This window comes from Carassius auratus, chromosome 25 (assembly GCF_003368295.1).
Source record: "Carassius auratus strain Wakin chromosome 25, ASM336829v1, whole genome shotgun sequence".
Taxonomy (NCBI): Eukaryota; Metazoa; Chordata; class Actinopteri; order Cypriniformes; family Cyprinidae; genus Carassius; species Carassius auratus.
In genome coordinates, this window is record NC_039267.1 from 9349473 (window position 1) to 9366391 (window position 16919).

Below are 16919 nucleotides of genomic sequence, written 5' to 3' on the forward strand. Positions count from 1 at the left end.
CTTTCAGTCAGTAGTATGCTAACAAGGTTTTGTGGAAGCTTTTTCAGTTTTAATTGCCAACACGTTTGAATTTACACTGACAAACTGCCGTCGAGGTATCTGAATTTAATCCATTATCTTAGCAACTTTGGAAAGTGTCGGGCTTTATTTGCCAGAGATTCAATTATGCTTTAAATAAAGGCCTGTTCTCTGCGGCATTAATTAATGGGGAAAAATTAAAATAGTTATTCTCCACGTGGGTGACAAGTTTATCTCCTGAATTAAGCACGAGGCATTGCGTAATTACTGTCATTACTTAGTCTTTAATTCTATTATCATTCGTTTCTCGCTGTTCGTTCGGCATCATGAACGGTTTGATTTAAGACTCTATGGTTTTGTGTTTGCTGTAGAGGGGCAGAGATTCTGTACAGCCTGGCGGTGGCTCACGCCCGGCGTGCGGGACTGGAAGGACGTTATCCCGTCTCAGATTACTCCCTCCTCACCGATGCCAGGCGCAACATAGGGCTGTTCCAGCACCACGATGCCATCACGGGCACCGCCAAAGAGGCTGTGGTCATCGACTACGGAAACAGGTCTCTGAATCAGAGCTTGCAGATTTGATCCGCATGAACTGATCTGGAGATCCAAGGAAGTCTCTCAGGGTGTTATTACTGAAATATCATCTTTAATGGACCATTTTTAGCATTTTTAGAGTTTCGATTTGTAAGCGGTTCTTGATTCGTTTCTCCCCCCCCCCCAGGCTATTACGTTCTCTGGCCGGTCTGAAACGAGTGATCATTAATGCTGCACACTTCCTGGTAATAAAGAATAAAGACATTTATCGCTTCTTCCAGACGGAGCCTTTCTTAGAGACGGTGAGGAACAGCTTGTGTTTAACCCTTGTGCTGAGCTGAAAATCATTGACCTTATTTGGCGTTCCCAGTCAAAAACATTTGGGAACGTCGTTTTGGGTGAACTATCCCTTTACAAATTGCTTGCAAATCTCTCATTATGTGAAATAATGACCAAATCTTGAATCTTTGGTCTTTTTGTCAACATAATTAAAATTATTACAGGTTTTGTATCTCTCTTAGGAACTGATTCATAATAATTCTCAATAATTTGGGCAATTACAGGTGCATAAGCGTAGATAAATGAGGCCTGTGATTAATCGGATTCAATACAAAACCTGTTCATTAAAACAAGAAGCTGACAAAAATATTGAAACCAATATTTGATAATAATAATGTGTGACCCTGGACCACAAAACCAGTCATGTAGGAGATTATATCATCTGAAAACTGAATTAATAAGCATTCCATTTGGCTGAGATGCTACTATTTGATTTGGAATCTGAGGATGCAAAAAAACAAACAAATCTAAATATTGAGAATATTGACCTTTAAGTTGTGCAAATTAAGTTCTTGCATTGTAAAAAATCAAAAGTTGAGAAAACGTTAAAGTTTAAGGCAGCCAACTTCAGCAGATTTTTTAGTTTTCTCATCTACAAAAAAAAACAAAAACTTTCATTTTTTACAATGTAGCAATGCATATTACTAATAAAAAATTATGTTTTTATATATTTACGGTAGGAAATTTACAAGATATCTTTAAGAAACAGTCCTTACCTTACCTAAATCGATCATTTTGACCCATACAATGTATTGTTGGCTATGGCTTGTGCTGCTTATGACTGGTTTTGTATAACAATGAGCAATGCATATGAGATTTTGTAAGGCTGGCCAGTTTTGACCATGCGAGCAAAGTCAGTAGGTTATAATCCAATGTGACCAACATTATCTAAGATTTTGGTGAAAAAGAGTCTGACCTTTGATCTCTGTTCATGTGACTGCAGGACGACAGACGCGCCACACAAGACTCTCTCCCGCAGCGTACTCTTATCGAGCTGGAATCTTCTCCCAGGTAAGATGTGTCTTCTGTAGATCTTGAACACATTTGATTCAGTGTGCAGTTCTGATCTTCCTCCTCTTCTTCAGGTATCTGGTGCTGTTTAACCCCGTGGAGCAGGAGCGTCTGTGTGTGGTGACAGTGCTGGTGAATTCGGTGAGAGTTCGGGTGCTCACTGAAGACGGGCAGACTTTACCGGTTCAGCTGAGCGCGCAGTGGGTGTCTGCCGTTGAGATGAGTGGAGAGGTCTACCAGGTGTGTTTAATTGTGTCCATTCGCTTCTGGATCTTAAAGAAAGTTAGTTTCAATACCTACACTCTTTCTTGTTTTTTTTTGTTTTTTTTCGTTCAGGCCTCTTTCATGGCACGCCTCCCCGCTCTGGGATTGGCCGTCTTCCACCTGTATGACTCTGCTGACTCCCCCATGACCCTGCGCTCTGATACGCTGCTCAGGATCCCGGGACGGGGTCAGAGCATACGGGGTTTGGACCCTCTGCCCGTGCGATCGCAGACGGTGGACGCCCAGCCGTTCTACATCCAGAGCCAGTCTCTCACCCTGGGCTTCTCTGGAACCACAGGCCTGCTGGAGGTCAGATGATTTTGAGTTAGGAAGTGAAGTGAGAAAATAACCATGGCTTGAGGGGAGGGTGCCACTAAAGTGACTGAAATGCCCCAGGAAGAGGAGTTAATTCCCTTGCTTGTTTTTATTTCGTTTACACCATACACTGTTATCTCATTTGGATAAATCCTAAAGTAAATCCACTGCTAAGACAAACCAGAGAGCATTAGCAAATGATTCAGTCAACGGCGCAATTCATTCTTGGTGAACTTCCTGCTTGTTCTTATGAATACACAATATAAAGATGTGCAATGAGTATGCATATATCTGCAAATATTAGGAATTTCTATTGGTCAGTCTATATTGTATGTGTACATATCGGCTGATATTTATTTATGCATGCTCTTTTCCTCAATTTTTTACAATTTTGATTACCTTTGCCGTCATGCAAAGCGCACTTAATCTTTAAAGTAGTAAAAATGTAATAACACTGTTAAATGTCATTTTTGAATACTGTATTATACTGTTTTATAGTAGCATTTAGAATTATTCATTATAGTTTATCATTTTTTAAATATATTTTTATGTTTTATTATTTTGGGTAAAATAATATAGAATTTTAATATCAGTTATAAGCCAATATTCAATTGAAATATATGAAAAATGTTTTGGCATTATTCTATATTGTATATAAGCTATTATATATTGTATACATTCACTTTTTGTCATCTAAAGAAAAAATTTAATATTTTTTATATAGGTTAATATAAGTTTGAATATTTGTGCACCACTAGAAAAAATTGCCCTCATAGAAGAAAAAAAAAATGCTGAAAATCAGCTCCACCGAGCAAATATTTCATGGTAATAAAAAATGAAGTTTCCCAGCTATGACATCAGCAGTCTATTTTTATGTTCAGTCATCTGGACAAGTGTTTTTTTTTTTCTTATTGTTGCCAAAAGAAATGAAACGTATCCCTGTCCTATTTTTGTAGTACATATGCTGTTGAGTCGTCTTTTTAGAGTCTGAGTCAGCAGAGAAGTCTACAGTGATTAATTCTCTTTTCTCCATCAGAGTGTTCGACGTAAAGACGATCCTCAGGAGGTTAGGGTACAGATTCAGTTCCTCACATACGGGACTCGACCCTCCAAGGACAAGAGCGGGGCCTATCTCTTCCTGCCGGACGGAAATGCCAAGGTAGTGTCTGTTAGTCTTGACTGGGGCGAAAAGCAATTTACCAAACAATTAACCCCTCCCTCTCTGCTCGCTCTCAGCCGTATTCGCAGAGAGAAGCCCCTGTAGTGCGTGTGGTGGAAGGGCCTCTCTTCGCCGAGGTTGTGGCACATTATCAACACTTCCAGCAGATGGTCCGCATTCATAATGTTCCAGGTACTCTCTCCATCCATCTGTCTCGCTCGTGTGAGGACATCTCTGCCCTGACTGATCAGTTCTTCCTGACATATGACTTCAGGAGTCGATGGTCTTTCTCTGGACATCACCACCATGGTGGACATCAGAGATCAGAATAACAAGGAGCTGGCCATGCGGCTGGTCACCGACATTCAGAGCGGAGATACTTTCTACACCGACCTCAACGGCTTCCAGGTGAAGTACACACGTCCACACACTGTTCATCGGAGTCTTAAAATAATCTTGGTTTTATTGAAGCAGTCAGCCACTGTTCGTCCTAGACTCAGATTGCTCTCTGGCCAGATAATCAAGCTCATGCTCTGTGTTCTCCCTGCTCGTCAGATCCAGCCTCGCCGGTACTTCCAGAAACTTCCACTGCAGGCTAATTTCTACCCGATGCCTGCCATGGCATATATTCAGGACAGCCAATACAGGCTCACGCTCCACACGGCCCAGGCACTGGGCGTCAGCAGCCTGGCCAGCGGTGAGTAGGCTTCGCAAACGCAGATATTGCAACGGTGACACAAATCTTTTCACAAATTTATTTATAGTTTCTTTGTTTAGTTTTTTGGTGCAAAAACTAAAATGGAATTAAACACTGGTTTTACTCGGATGTTATTTACATAAACTTAAAAATAACATCAAATAATAATAATTAAAAAAAACTCTTAATAATGAAATATTAATGACAACTATATTGTATGTACTATAACTACAGTACCGACCAAAAGTTTGGACACACCTTCTCATTCAAAGAGTTTTCTTTATTTTCATGACTATGAAAATTGTAGATTCACACTGAAGGCATCAAAACTATGAATTAACACATGTGGAATTATATATGGAATCATATACATAACAAAAAAGTGTGAAACAACTTAAAATATGTCATAGTCCACCTTTAGCTTTGATTACTGCTTTGCACACTCTTGTCATTCTCTTGATGAGCTTCAAGAGGTAGTCACCTGAAATGGTCTTCCAACAGTCTTGAAGGAGTTCCTCGAGAGATGCTTAGCACTTGTTGGCCCTTTTGCCTTCAGTCTGCGGTCCAGCTCACCCCTAAACCATCTGGATTGGGTTCAGGTCCGGTGACTGCGGAGGCCAGGTCATCTGCAGCACCCCATCACTCTCCTTCTTGGTCAAATAGCCTTTGATGCCTTCAGTGTGACTCTACTATTTTCATAGTCATGAAAATAAAGAAAACTCTTTGAATGAGAAGGTGTGTCCAAACTTTTGGTCTGTACTGTGCATATATATATATATATATATATATATATATATATATATATATATATATATATATATATATATATATATATATATATTTATATATATATGTAGTACAGTACAGACTAAAAGTTTGGAAACATTACTATTTTAATGTTTTTCAAAGAAGTTTCTTCTGTTCATCAAGCCTGCATTTATTTGATCAAAAATACAGAAAAAAACAGTAATATTGTGAAATATTATTACAACTTAAAATAATAGTTTTCTATTTGAATATACTTAAAAAAAAAATTATTCCTGTGATGCAAAGCTGAATTTTCAGCATCATTACTCCAGCCTTCAGTGTCACATGTAACATCCCATAATCACATGATCATTTAGAAATCATTCTGATATTCTGATTTATTATGAGTGTTGGAAACAGTTCTGCTGTCTAATATATTTGATGAATAAAAGGTTAAAAAGAACTGCATTTATAAAAAAAAAAAAATAATAATTATAATAAGATATATTCTAATAATATATTTTCTTTACTATCACTTTTTATCAATTTAACACATCCTTGCTGAATAAAAGAATTGATTTTATTTAAAAAAAAAAGAAGAATTGCTGACCCCAAATTACTGACCAGTAGTGTATATTGTTATTACAAAAAATTTATATTTGAAAAACATAGCTTCTTTTTTTTTTCTTTTTTTTTTCTTTTTATTCATCAAAGTATCCTAAAAAAGTATCACATGTTCTGAAACAATATTAAGCAGCAGAACTGTTTCCAACTTTGATAATGAATCAGCATATTAGAATGATTTCTAAAGGATCATGTGACAACGATCCTAAAAATTAATAATAATTAATAATAATATATCACAATATTACATTTTTTTCCTGTATTTTTGATCAAATAGATGCAGGCTTGATGAGCAGAAGAAACTTCTTTCAAAAACATTAAAAATAGTAATGTTTCCAAACCTTTGTTCTGTACTGTATATAAAATTAATTGAAAAAGAAATACTTTGCATTTGTAACTTTAATATTTTAAAAACTTAATTAAGTGTTATCAGTCAGTAATATATATTCTAAGTTAACTAACAAATCAGTCAGTTTTAACCTTCAACATTATTCATGAGAGTCAGTTGGTACTACATTACTATACTTTACATCATCAGTTGATTAGATTTTTTTTAAATCAATATTGAATCGAATCAAATAGGTAATCGAATCGAATCACAAGCTTGTGAATGAGAATCGAATCAAATTGTGAAATCCAGCCCTAGTAAACACACTACTTTATTATTTACATAAATTTGAACTGCATTGACTAATCGGCTTATTAATATTCTGTTATGTGGCTAGATGCTTCAAGAAGGTTACAAAGAAACAAAAGCATGTCCTAATTAATATTCACGAGCTGAGCTTTTACCATAGAAGGAATCAAACTTTTTTCACCCATGTACCAAATTGAGCTGACAATACAGAGAAAAACTCTCCTCGCTATGCTGTTTTCAATTCCGTATCGACTCGATTCCAAAACACTGGTACTTTGAGGTCTATAGCAGTGAGTTTCTTAGCAGGATGAAACATGAATCAGGGACTGAGACGGTCGGGAGGAGGAAAACACTCACAGTGGGACACTGTGCTCTGCTTCTGTATTGATTTGATGCAATGTATCCCATAATGAAGATGAAGAGAGTGTACTGTCTAATGCTTTGCCTCGCTCTATGCTATTACCGTCCTCTCTCTCTTCATCCTTTCTCTCGTACGCTCTTTCCATTCCCTGCAGGTCAGCTGGAGGTGATCCTGGACCGCAGACTGATGCAAGACGATAACAGGGGTCTGGGGCAGGGTCTGAAGGACAACAAACGAACGGCCAATCGCTTCCGTCTTCTGCTGGAGAGGAGGAGCGGCGCTGGAAAGGTGAGCTCTGATTGGATACGAGGATACAGATGAACCAAACCGAAGTCAGACTCAGACTCTGGATTAGAAATTTGCTTCTTCTGACTACTTAGATGAGAAGAGACAGACAAACACATAAATTAAACAAATCATGCAAATTAAATAACCCCTCCCCCCCTCATAATAATAATAAAAACTATTCCCTTAAAGCAGAACATAGCTGTAGTTTACATGCTAGTGGATGCCTCAAGCACATGTGAAGTATTAGATGAGAACAACCACGACTGGATTTTTCTCCGAAGTACAGCCGGCTACATTTTTAATACGGTTTTATTTCCTGGCTGACTGATAAGACCCCGCGCACCCCGACTGGCGAGAATCCTAGCAGTTGATTAATCTGATTGGAGCATGCAATTTCAGCTTCACATCAGAGATCTGGTCATGCATACCAGAATATAGGTGTCCCGTACCAGTGCAAGGGGTATGTAAATGCTCATTCCACCCAGTGTCCTGTAGGGGGCACACTATTGTTACTCATGAGAGCTGTGTGAAGGCTCTGGGGACAGTATCTTCACTTCTCACTCCAAGTGTGTAATAATAGATAAAGGGCTTTACACACAGACTCCGACTGATTTAAATAATATATATTTTTATTTTAATCATGCTGTCTCCTGACAGTTTATAAATAATACAGTGTCCTATATTGAACACTATATATTATGTATTGCAAATGTATTTTTAAGTATATATTAATAATAAAATAATTTTAAAATAAAAATATATAAAGCAAGGACTTATATATATATATTAGGGGTTAACAAAGCACCGCCTTGTGTTTCTTTCCATTCCATTCCCTCATAACCTCTTTTTGTGTTTTGTTTCTGTCTGTCTATCACTTATCATCCTGTCTTTCTCTCCTCATGCATGCAGCCTGCTGGCTCCTATGCCAGAGTCACCAGCATCATAAACAAAATCATTGCTGGTATTTTAGGACAAGGCCAGGAGGAGGTAACGTTAGCGGCGTAGCAGTTTTATGGAGCCCTAGTTCAGCTTGTTACTTTAGCATTAAGAATTAAGAGGCTAAAGGTCGTTTCCTGTCCACTATCTCTGCCTGTGCTGCCGTGCCCGCAGAGCTTTTACATTATAACAGGCTGTAGATCAGTAGTGTGTAGAGCTAGATCCTGTACTGAGCTCATCTCGTACCATGACCCTAGGAAGTTACCTGATGCATGTCTGTATTTTGCAGCCGGTGGACAGCAGAACTGTCAGCTTCCCGTCGCTGCTCAGTCACATGACCTCCACCATCCTGAACCATGAGGTGCTGGCACTGCCCGTGTTGTCCTGGAAACACGGCGTGCCGCCCATTCGTACCTTCGCTCCATTGGCTGGCACCCTGCCCTGCGACTTCCACCTGCTGAACCTCAGGAGCATCCAAAGCCTGGTAAATGAGAGCCCTGGGAGAGAAATGTGTGTTAGTATCGATTTCGCCTGCTGTGAAACTGATGAGGACTTTGAGGTTTTAAATGGGGGAAAAAAAAAACTTTCACATTTCAAGGGTTTGAGATTTTGTGGTCTGGTGGTTTTATTGGGGGATTTATTTTCACTGGCATTTATTTGGTATCATTTCATTTTTTTCAGCAGGACGCTCACGCTCCGTCTCCTTACACGGCTCTGCTCCTCCATCGACTGGGTCTGGATTGTGGTCTGGAGGCCCAGAACCCTGGTTTCAACTGTACCACCACACAAGGCCAGGTCAGTGTCTTGACTTGAGAAAAATAAAAAGTAAACCACTTACACTAATAAGACTTAAAGGGATACTCCTCCCCAAAATGAACATTTTGTCATTAATCACTTACCCCCTTGTCGTTCCAAACTGTAAAAGCGCCGTTCATCTTTGGAACACAATTTAGGATATTTTGGATGAAAACCGAGAGGCTTGTGACTAGGGGTGGTACGGTTCAACTTTTTCACGGTTCGGTTTGTTTCGCGGTTTTAGAGTCACGGTTTCGGTGCAGTTCGGTATGTGCTATGTTAATGGAAAAACTATACTTTCTAATAAAAGAAGAAGAATAGTTTATCCAACTACAAGCAACAGCACAAATAATTACAATAGAGTAAAGATACAAATAATAAACAGTGATTTTCAGTTTTTTTTGTTTTGTTTTGTTTTTTTAGGTAGGTCTAGCATAAGTTTTTAGGTACAGAAATTGAATAATAAAGTAATAAAGTAATCAAATGTAAAACAGCATTGCATATTGGACTGTATAAATTAAAGATAACTCTTTATTTAAGTTATAAAAGCTTTTTAATCAAGAACAGTGAGTGATTTCTTTGTTGTTGCTGTTCGATTAATATAAAGACTGTCACTTTAAGAGAATGCACTGATACAGTGGCCTGCATTCAGCCGGCTCTGTCTGCTATAGGATACTTACCAAAACAGGCATTTTGACATACTCTTTGTCAGAATTTGTCCATTTAAACACAATACTAAAAAGAGAGCTTAATTTTTACACGCGTTCTGAGGCGCGGGTTTGCGTGCTTCGGATGAGCGCACGCACAAATCTTCTAACTGCGCATCCTCTGGCTCTTAAATGTTTAAACTGACAAAGCTTAAATGAGTTTAGTTTAAACACATATTAACGTCTGCTGTTCAGATCTCATTTTTTTATACGTACATTTTTGCTTTGATTAGAAAGAAAACCACGCAACTCTGTGGCGCGGCTGACTCAGAAGAACATACACTGCCTGCGTTCAGCTCATAATCTCCAAAATGGTGATATGGTGATGTGTAGAGAAACAGAGGAAAGGAATTGTTGAAGTCATTATTTTTGTTTTCTTTTTGTACAAACAGTATTCTCTTTGCTTCATAATGTTACGGTTGAATCACTGATGGAAGATTAATTATTCTGACGACGTCTTTCATACTTTTCTGGACCTTGACAGTGTTAATTTACTTGGCAGTCTATGGGACAGTCACAAGCCTCCCAGTTTTCATCCAAAATATCTTAAATTGTGTTTAGAAGATGAACAAAGCTTTTACAGGTTTGGAACGACATGGAGGTATGTGATTAATGACAACATTTTCATTTTGGGGATGAGTAACCCTTTAAAAGGTGTCAAATGTGTTGAGGGGGAGCATATCATAAACATATTCATTTTTTAATTTGTGAATGAGTGTGTTTTGTGTGTGTGTATATATATATTTAATTATTAATTTCTAAAATATTTCTACTGTTAAAATGTCAGTTGTTTTAGTGTTATTTATATGTACTATTATCATTTGTATTAATATTTTGAATTAGCTTTTATTTTTGTATATTTTCAGTTTTCATTTTAATTTAATGTTAGTAATTTTTAAGGCTGTCAGTCAATTAAATTTAATCTAATTAATTGCATGATATTTCGATTAATTAATCTGATTAATCGCAAAATAATTTTTACTTTGAAAATATCCACCAAAGATTATTTGAAGATATTTTTTGTGTGTGTTAATGAGAAAGTATCAAGAAGACATTACAAATTGTAGTTTTAGAAATGTAATTAATTAATTAATTAATTCCTATATATATATATATATATATAGTTCAGCTACATATATATATATATATATATATATATATATATATATATATATATATATATATATATATATATATATATATATATATATATATATATATATATATAACAGTTCAGCTACAATGGACTTGCATTAAATATGGAACATAGCAGATAATTTGAGAAACATCTCAGAATTGTTTGTTTATACAGTGAAAGTCAAGGATAACCACAACAGCTTTATTATGTTCCACAAAGTAAGGTTTAATGACAAGAGGGACATGAGAGTAAATGATGACTAAATGGAACTATCCATTTAATGTTTTTATTATTGTTAGTATTTTTATTAATTAAACAATACTCTAAATAAGAAATTAAGTCTGCCAGCAGTTTAATTTTTTCTTTTTTTTTCTTCATTGTTAGTTATTTTTTTCGATTTAGTAATTTTAGTTGTTCAACACACACACACACACACACATATTTGTATACAATATATGAGTACATACAATTCATTTAGATATCTGAATGTTTTGTTCACATTAATAAAAAAAAATCCCCATACTATTATTTTATATTCCTATGTTCCTATTTGAAACTTTTACGTTATAGTCATGTTTGACTACATTTGAACAGGTCTAACTGTGTGGATGCATGTAGGTCTATTTTTAGTCCCTCTGAATCTGAGTCTCTGATCTGTCTTCCCAGCTCTCCATTTCGGGGCTGTTTCGTGGGCTAGATCTTCATCTCCTGCAGCCCATGTCTCTGTCTCTGATGCACTCTCAGCCTCCGCTCTCCAACGACTCCTCCATCAATCTGGAGCCAATGGAGATCTCCGCCTACAAGCTCAAGCTGTGCTAGAACACGGTTGCACCAGAACCGGGCTCTCCGTGTGGACCCTTGGAACCTGCGCTAAAAGCAGACAACCACAGCTGGATGAGCAGAGAACTCTTTTGGAGATTGTTTATCCAGACTTAATGCATCTGAATCAACGCAAAGGCGCTGACTAAACCCTCGCAAAATGGAAAATAAACACTCGAGGATGAGAACGTTCCAGCCAAAGTCAGATTTGGTAGCCGGCCCGGGTGCTGAGATAAGAATGTCCGTGTGTGTTTTTACATCTCTTGTCTTTTCAGAAAGATTTTATCAGACGAGCACTAATCGGTGAACATCTTTTTATTCCAGCAGTGCTGAGCGTTGTTGTTTTTTTAGCTCTGTTTTTCTTCCCTTTTTGTCTTTGCCTGGAACTGCTGACAGTTTCTCATTTATTGCTTCTTTCATCGCTGGAGTTCGTACTGTATGTAAATAACCCAAAACTACATACACAACTGGCTCTATACAAAATTGTGGGACTCGGTGCAATATGTGAAGCTTGGTTTCTCCATTTAATTTGTTTTCTATTCCTAAGGCCTTGGCAGCTACGCTTGAATCTGCGTCATTGTCGTTCTTTTATTTCTTTATCTCTGCTGTGGACGGTTCTGCCTACGCTCGGCGGCCGCATGTTTTTTCTTTCTATGAATGTCAGTCACCCAGCTTGGCCTGCGAAGGCTGTCAGTGCTGTAACAGATGCGGCATTTACAGATCTTTCTTTCAGAATGGCTCCCGACCGTTCGCTGACAGAAGAAGACGTCTGTGATCCAACATCGGTCGGGGTCTTCGGATAGCGCTTTCATTGGTTGGCCTCAAATCGCGCGTCGTGAGCTGACGTTTACAATCTTTATCCACCGTATCTTCTGTTAATAAATAAAGCTGCTTCTTAATAAGCTAGCTATGGATTATCCACAACACATTTTTGTTATTTGTACCGTTTTGCTCGCGTCTGGCATAGTAACAAGCCGCAGAATGTGCATTTATACTTTGTCATTTTATATGCAGGTTTGAGCCGTATTTAAATGCAGTTCGGGAACAGATATGCAGAGATCGTCTTATTTCAAGACTTAGATCAGTTTAGTCGTCGACCTGTTTGCTTTGATATACCTTCTCACAGTATTTTCAGGTAAACAGAAGTCATATCCGATTGTAGGGCGGGTAGGGACGGGTTCCTGTGCTCAGATTTAGCCCATTTCCCACACAAACTGCATTTAGGGCTTATCTCGCTGTAGGAAACCCATCTGTAATGTGTAGCAGAGCCATCTCAGTCCTCCCTTTTGGCTTTTGTGACCTCGGTTTGTTTGAATCTGACAATTCTGAACATGGGAATGCTGTCTGTGTCTCGCCTCTCCCAGCCGGTCCGTCTGTCTCCCCTGGGAAAATCTGAAATTACAGAACAATGTTCTCACTTATACCGACTTCTCTCTGTAGTGCGCCCACGTCCATTTACATCAGTCAGGCCATCAGCCGGCTTCTCAAGCTAATCAAGTTCCGGAGTAGCGTCCTATCAGGAAGATAATTCCCTGCAGGGGGAACTATGAGCATGGAGTGCCAAACGTCTCTCTGATTGCTTTGGAACACATTCTGGCTCCCAAAGTAGCTCGCATTTGCTCCTGTAATCCGGTCTGATTCATTTCCATACTTGTTTTTACTGTGCATATGTGTTTCATACTGGCAGATCTCTTTGTTAGATGTCCTTTATTTGTAGTGTGTTCTGAGATGGATTTTTTTTTTTAAAGAAATGGCAGTGAAATGAGAAGTTAATTTATTCTTTTGTTGTCGTTTCTTTTATTTTTTTTCTTGGTTTGACATTGAGAGTGTGTTCATAAAAAATGACTGGTAAAAGCAAATGCAAAGACATTAAAGCGGATGTTTAATAAAGATCCCACATGATGAGTGATTCACATCTTGAAGTGAGATTTTGCATTAGAATCGGCTTTCCATTGTTGTCAGATGTCTTGAAGCTTTGTTGTCGTGCTATGAAGCGCAGACAGGGGGCAGGATGGAGTTGTCTGCATTTAATGCATGGGGTGTGAAATGTTGAGTTCAGTTAACAAAAGCTCACAATAGATGCTTTTTATATCTAAACATCCTCTGTGAGAGCCGGGATATCGGAGGAACTGATTTACTAGACAGCCTTTGGAGAGAACTGGAAAAAACCGCTGTCCTCTCACAGTGCTGACAGGTCTACTGAAGTCAGACTGCCCTTTTTTGTTTGTATGGTGGTTGTTATTTTTTTTTTCAATGCCCTTTCCGCTCAGCTGAGACCAGATTCGGTTTCCTCCACAGCAGACGGGTTTGTGTACTAAAAGAGCAGCTTGCTCCCTGAGCCCAGGCGTTTGAGAAAGAGGCAATTCTTCTTAATAAATCTGAGATGGAAATAAAACTCAATCTCACCACTGAGGACTTTAATAAAATGACAGAGGCACTGATAGAGCTGGAGACGTTTTTGAGGGATTGGTTGAGACCGGAATGAAAATGCTGTCATTTATACTCGCCCTCATGTTGACCAAAAGACTTTCTTTGCCAGGTGGAGCACGAAATGAGAAGCTCTGAAGAATGTCCTAGCTGCACTTTTCCCACACAATGCCCATGGGCTGTGGAAAAGCTCCAGGAAGTAGTTTCATATTACTCTTGCTGTATTCTGAAGCAGTCTTTGAGAAATGCAAGACATTATAATGACAGAAAATTGTCCTCTGCCTTAGTTCTGGAATTGATTTTACATATTCAAAAATGACACCAAGAATGTTAACTGTATAGCATATGTAAAAACACACAGTAACGGTCTGCTTATTATAAAAGCACGCTGCAGTTTTGTCATCTGCCACTTTAAATGCTTGGAGCTCTTCAAAGCTGGTGGATTCTGATTGGCTGTCAGTGTTTTTGTTATTCAAAAGTCGTTATTCGTTATTTATTTTTTTATGCACAAACAATATTCTTGTAGTTCATGAAATAACAGTTGAACACAGACAATTTGAACAATTTAACAATGAAACTACCTTTCTGGCAGTTGCGTTGCTGTCTCAGGGTAAGAAAGCTCTCGGATTTCATCAAAAATATCTTAATTTGATTTTTTGAAGATGAAACACGTCTTACAGGTTTGGAACGACACGAGGGGAGGAAATTAATGATAGAATTTCTTGGGTGAATTATCCCTTTAAGGCACTTATAATAATCAGTTACCATCCATTGGTGTCAAATGCTATAAAGTTGTTGCAAGTAATTCACGTCAGAAATATTTTTTGGGTGAACTAATAACCCTCTACTGAGTATATTTGTCATCTTTGGTGTGAACGACCCTTTGAAATTCCCTTTTGTCTCTTGCACTAATATATCATATGGTTTCAGAATACAGCACACGAATTACATGAAGCCAGTTTTGCTACACTTTATTTTTGGAGATTGAGTGTATTCATTTTATAGCAAAGAGAATTGTGAAGATCGTTCACTACATCTGATGTGCTCTAGAAGATTTAAAAACCGGTTTGGAACAGACTTTTCACTGAAATAAGATCAAAGCATATTTGTGAGTGAATAAACAATATGCTTATTGCAAAATTAAGCCGAACTCAATAGCAACTCATCTGATATGCTCATTGAAGTGTTGAATAAACATCCTTACACCAGCTCTGGAAATTCCTTCTATTTTGCTTCGGATGCACGTCGAGCTTCAGTTCAAACAATCTGGCACCACCTACTCGTTCTGAATGTCTGCACAACTTTTTCTTTTCCACCTCCAAAGAGCACATTGAACCTTTCCTCAAAAAAAAACAAGACAAACACAATACATCGCGCTAAATTCAGCCTAATAGAATCATTTCAACATAACAGAAAAAGTGCCCTCGTCTCGCAGGAACAGAAGATCTGTGCCTCTCCATCGGACCATTAACGAGTCTGATAAAACCTATTTAAACCATTGCGGAACATCTAAGGAGGATAATAAGGTGCGCTCTGCAGATATTCCACAGCACTTGAAGTAAAATACAACCCAGTCGACAGCACTGATTCTTGTACTATTAGTCATATTTTATTTTTTAGATTTTACAACCTTTGGGTTATGAGTCCGACCCTCTCTCTCTCTCTCTCTCTCTATATATATATATATATATAGATATATTATATATCTATATATACATATATAGCAGCAAATTAGCAGTTTATTGAGGCAAAAGTCGTAGTTAATGGTTTGTTAATAGAGAGAACTAGACCTAAAATAAAGAGTGACCAAAAATAAAATTCTGATTTGGGTGTCTTAAAAATGCCTTAGACACAAACAGTTGGGAAACAAAGATGCGTGATAAACTATGTGACAAATAACATTGTTTAATATTACATTTTCAAGTCTCATCCAAGAACATCCAGGATGCTTCAGAACAGACTTTCTGTATCAAACACAAGAAATGCCTCCATTCTTACCTTTTTGTTTTTGACATTTAATTCCTCCTGTAAGTCCCAATCAAGATGCATGCATTTGCAATCAGCATCTTGAGTGCGCAGGTAATTAAGTACTGGCGACACAGCAGTGAAATGGATGTTTTTGTTTTTTTTTGGTCTGCGCGTGTGTAATTATCTCCCCTCGGTCGACAGAGACCTGAATGAAATAAGGTATAATTACAAGCAAATGGTAAAGTGTCACTTCTTTTTTCTTAATGTTTTTTTATAGAAACGCATTTAAGAAATGGACCTTCATATTTCATATTCTCAGAAAGAAACGATATGGATAGTCAAATGGTCATTATTCGCATTGATTTATCTCGTTACTCAAAACTATGATTCTCTCCAGAGCTCTTGCACCATCGCTGTGTGCCACACACATTTGTGTCACATTTCCAGTGACTGTTGTCTGTCCACACTGAAAACAAAATCACGGCCAATAAGAACATATTTGATGTTTAGAGCGCAACCACCTCCTTTTTTAATGTTGTTTTTTTTTTACATTCGATTTCTTCATATTTAAGAATGAAGAGAGGTAAGGTCATGGATCAAACCAGCTCTGAGAGGAACCATGACACTATGAACTAGATAAAAGACTGAGCGAGATAAACTTTTAGGGGGCGATATAACAGTGTCGCCATATTTTCCTCAGCACATATCTTACAATACGGTTTTATCCTGAAGTTAGAAAGTATTTCCATTTTGCATAAAGGCATGTCCAGACCGCAAGTGAGCATTCATTCGATTTCACAGACTTCATTGAAAAAAGCGGGCTGCACTATAATCTATGTTTTGCTAAAAGAAAATTGCATCCAAAAGTGGAAGAACTTCAAACCACTACCCTATAAAGATACCAAGCAAAGTGTATTGCAGCTGTTTGTGGTGTAACTCTCCATATGAAGCAAAGTGAGTCTAAAAAATCATGACGCTCTTTAACATGGGTTATATGCTTAATTGCTTTCAACAGCATTTTTACTGATATCATAATTTTCATGGAAAGCCTTCACATTGAGTTGCTGGGTGGCCATGGTCCCATTGGGCTTTAATGAGTGCACTTCAGCACGGGTGCTGAGGTAAGAGCACTTGA

The 16919-nt window shown here is 37.9% G+C and overlaps 1 protein-coding gene across 5 annotated transcripts in view; it reads left to right on the forward strand.

The window, feature by feature from the left end:
• Positions 1-11439, forward strand: part of LOC113043692 (alpha-mannosidase 2x-like) — a 29380-nt gene extending 17941 nt beyond the window's left edge. For 4 of the 5 annotated variants that reach the window (XM_026203219.1, XM_026203220.1, XM_026203218.1 and 1 more), the window contains 13 exons: positions 390-572; positions 740-854; positions 1835-1902; positions 1977-2142; positions 2239-2475; positions 3518-3640; positions 3718-3832; positions 3915-4048; positions 4196-4337; positions 6861-6994; positions 8220-8414; positions 8612-8725; positions 11237-11439. In XM_026203219.1, coding sequence (XP_026059004.1) covers positions 390-572; positions 740-854; positions 1835-1902; positions 1977-2142; positions 2239-2475; positions 3518-3640; positions 3718-3832; positions 3915-4048; positions 4196-4337; positions 6861-6994; positions 8220-8414; positions 8612-8725; positions 11237-11389 — 1879 coding nt within the window. In that variant the 3' untranslated portion in view covers positions 11390-11439. The remainder of the gene's footprint in view (positions 1-389; positions 573-739; positions 855-1834; positions 1903-1976; positions 2143-2238; positions 2476-3517; positions 3641-3717; positions 3833-3914; positions 4049-4195; positions 4338-6860; positions 6995-8219; positions 8415-8611; positions 8726-11236) is intronic. The other variant, XM_026203222.1, reaches the window with a different exon arrangement.
• Positions 11440-16919: the final 5480 nt, after the last annotated feature.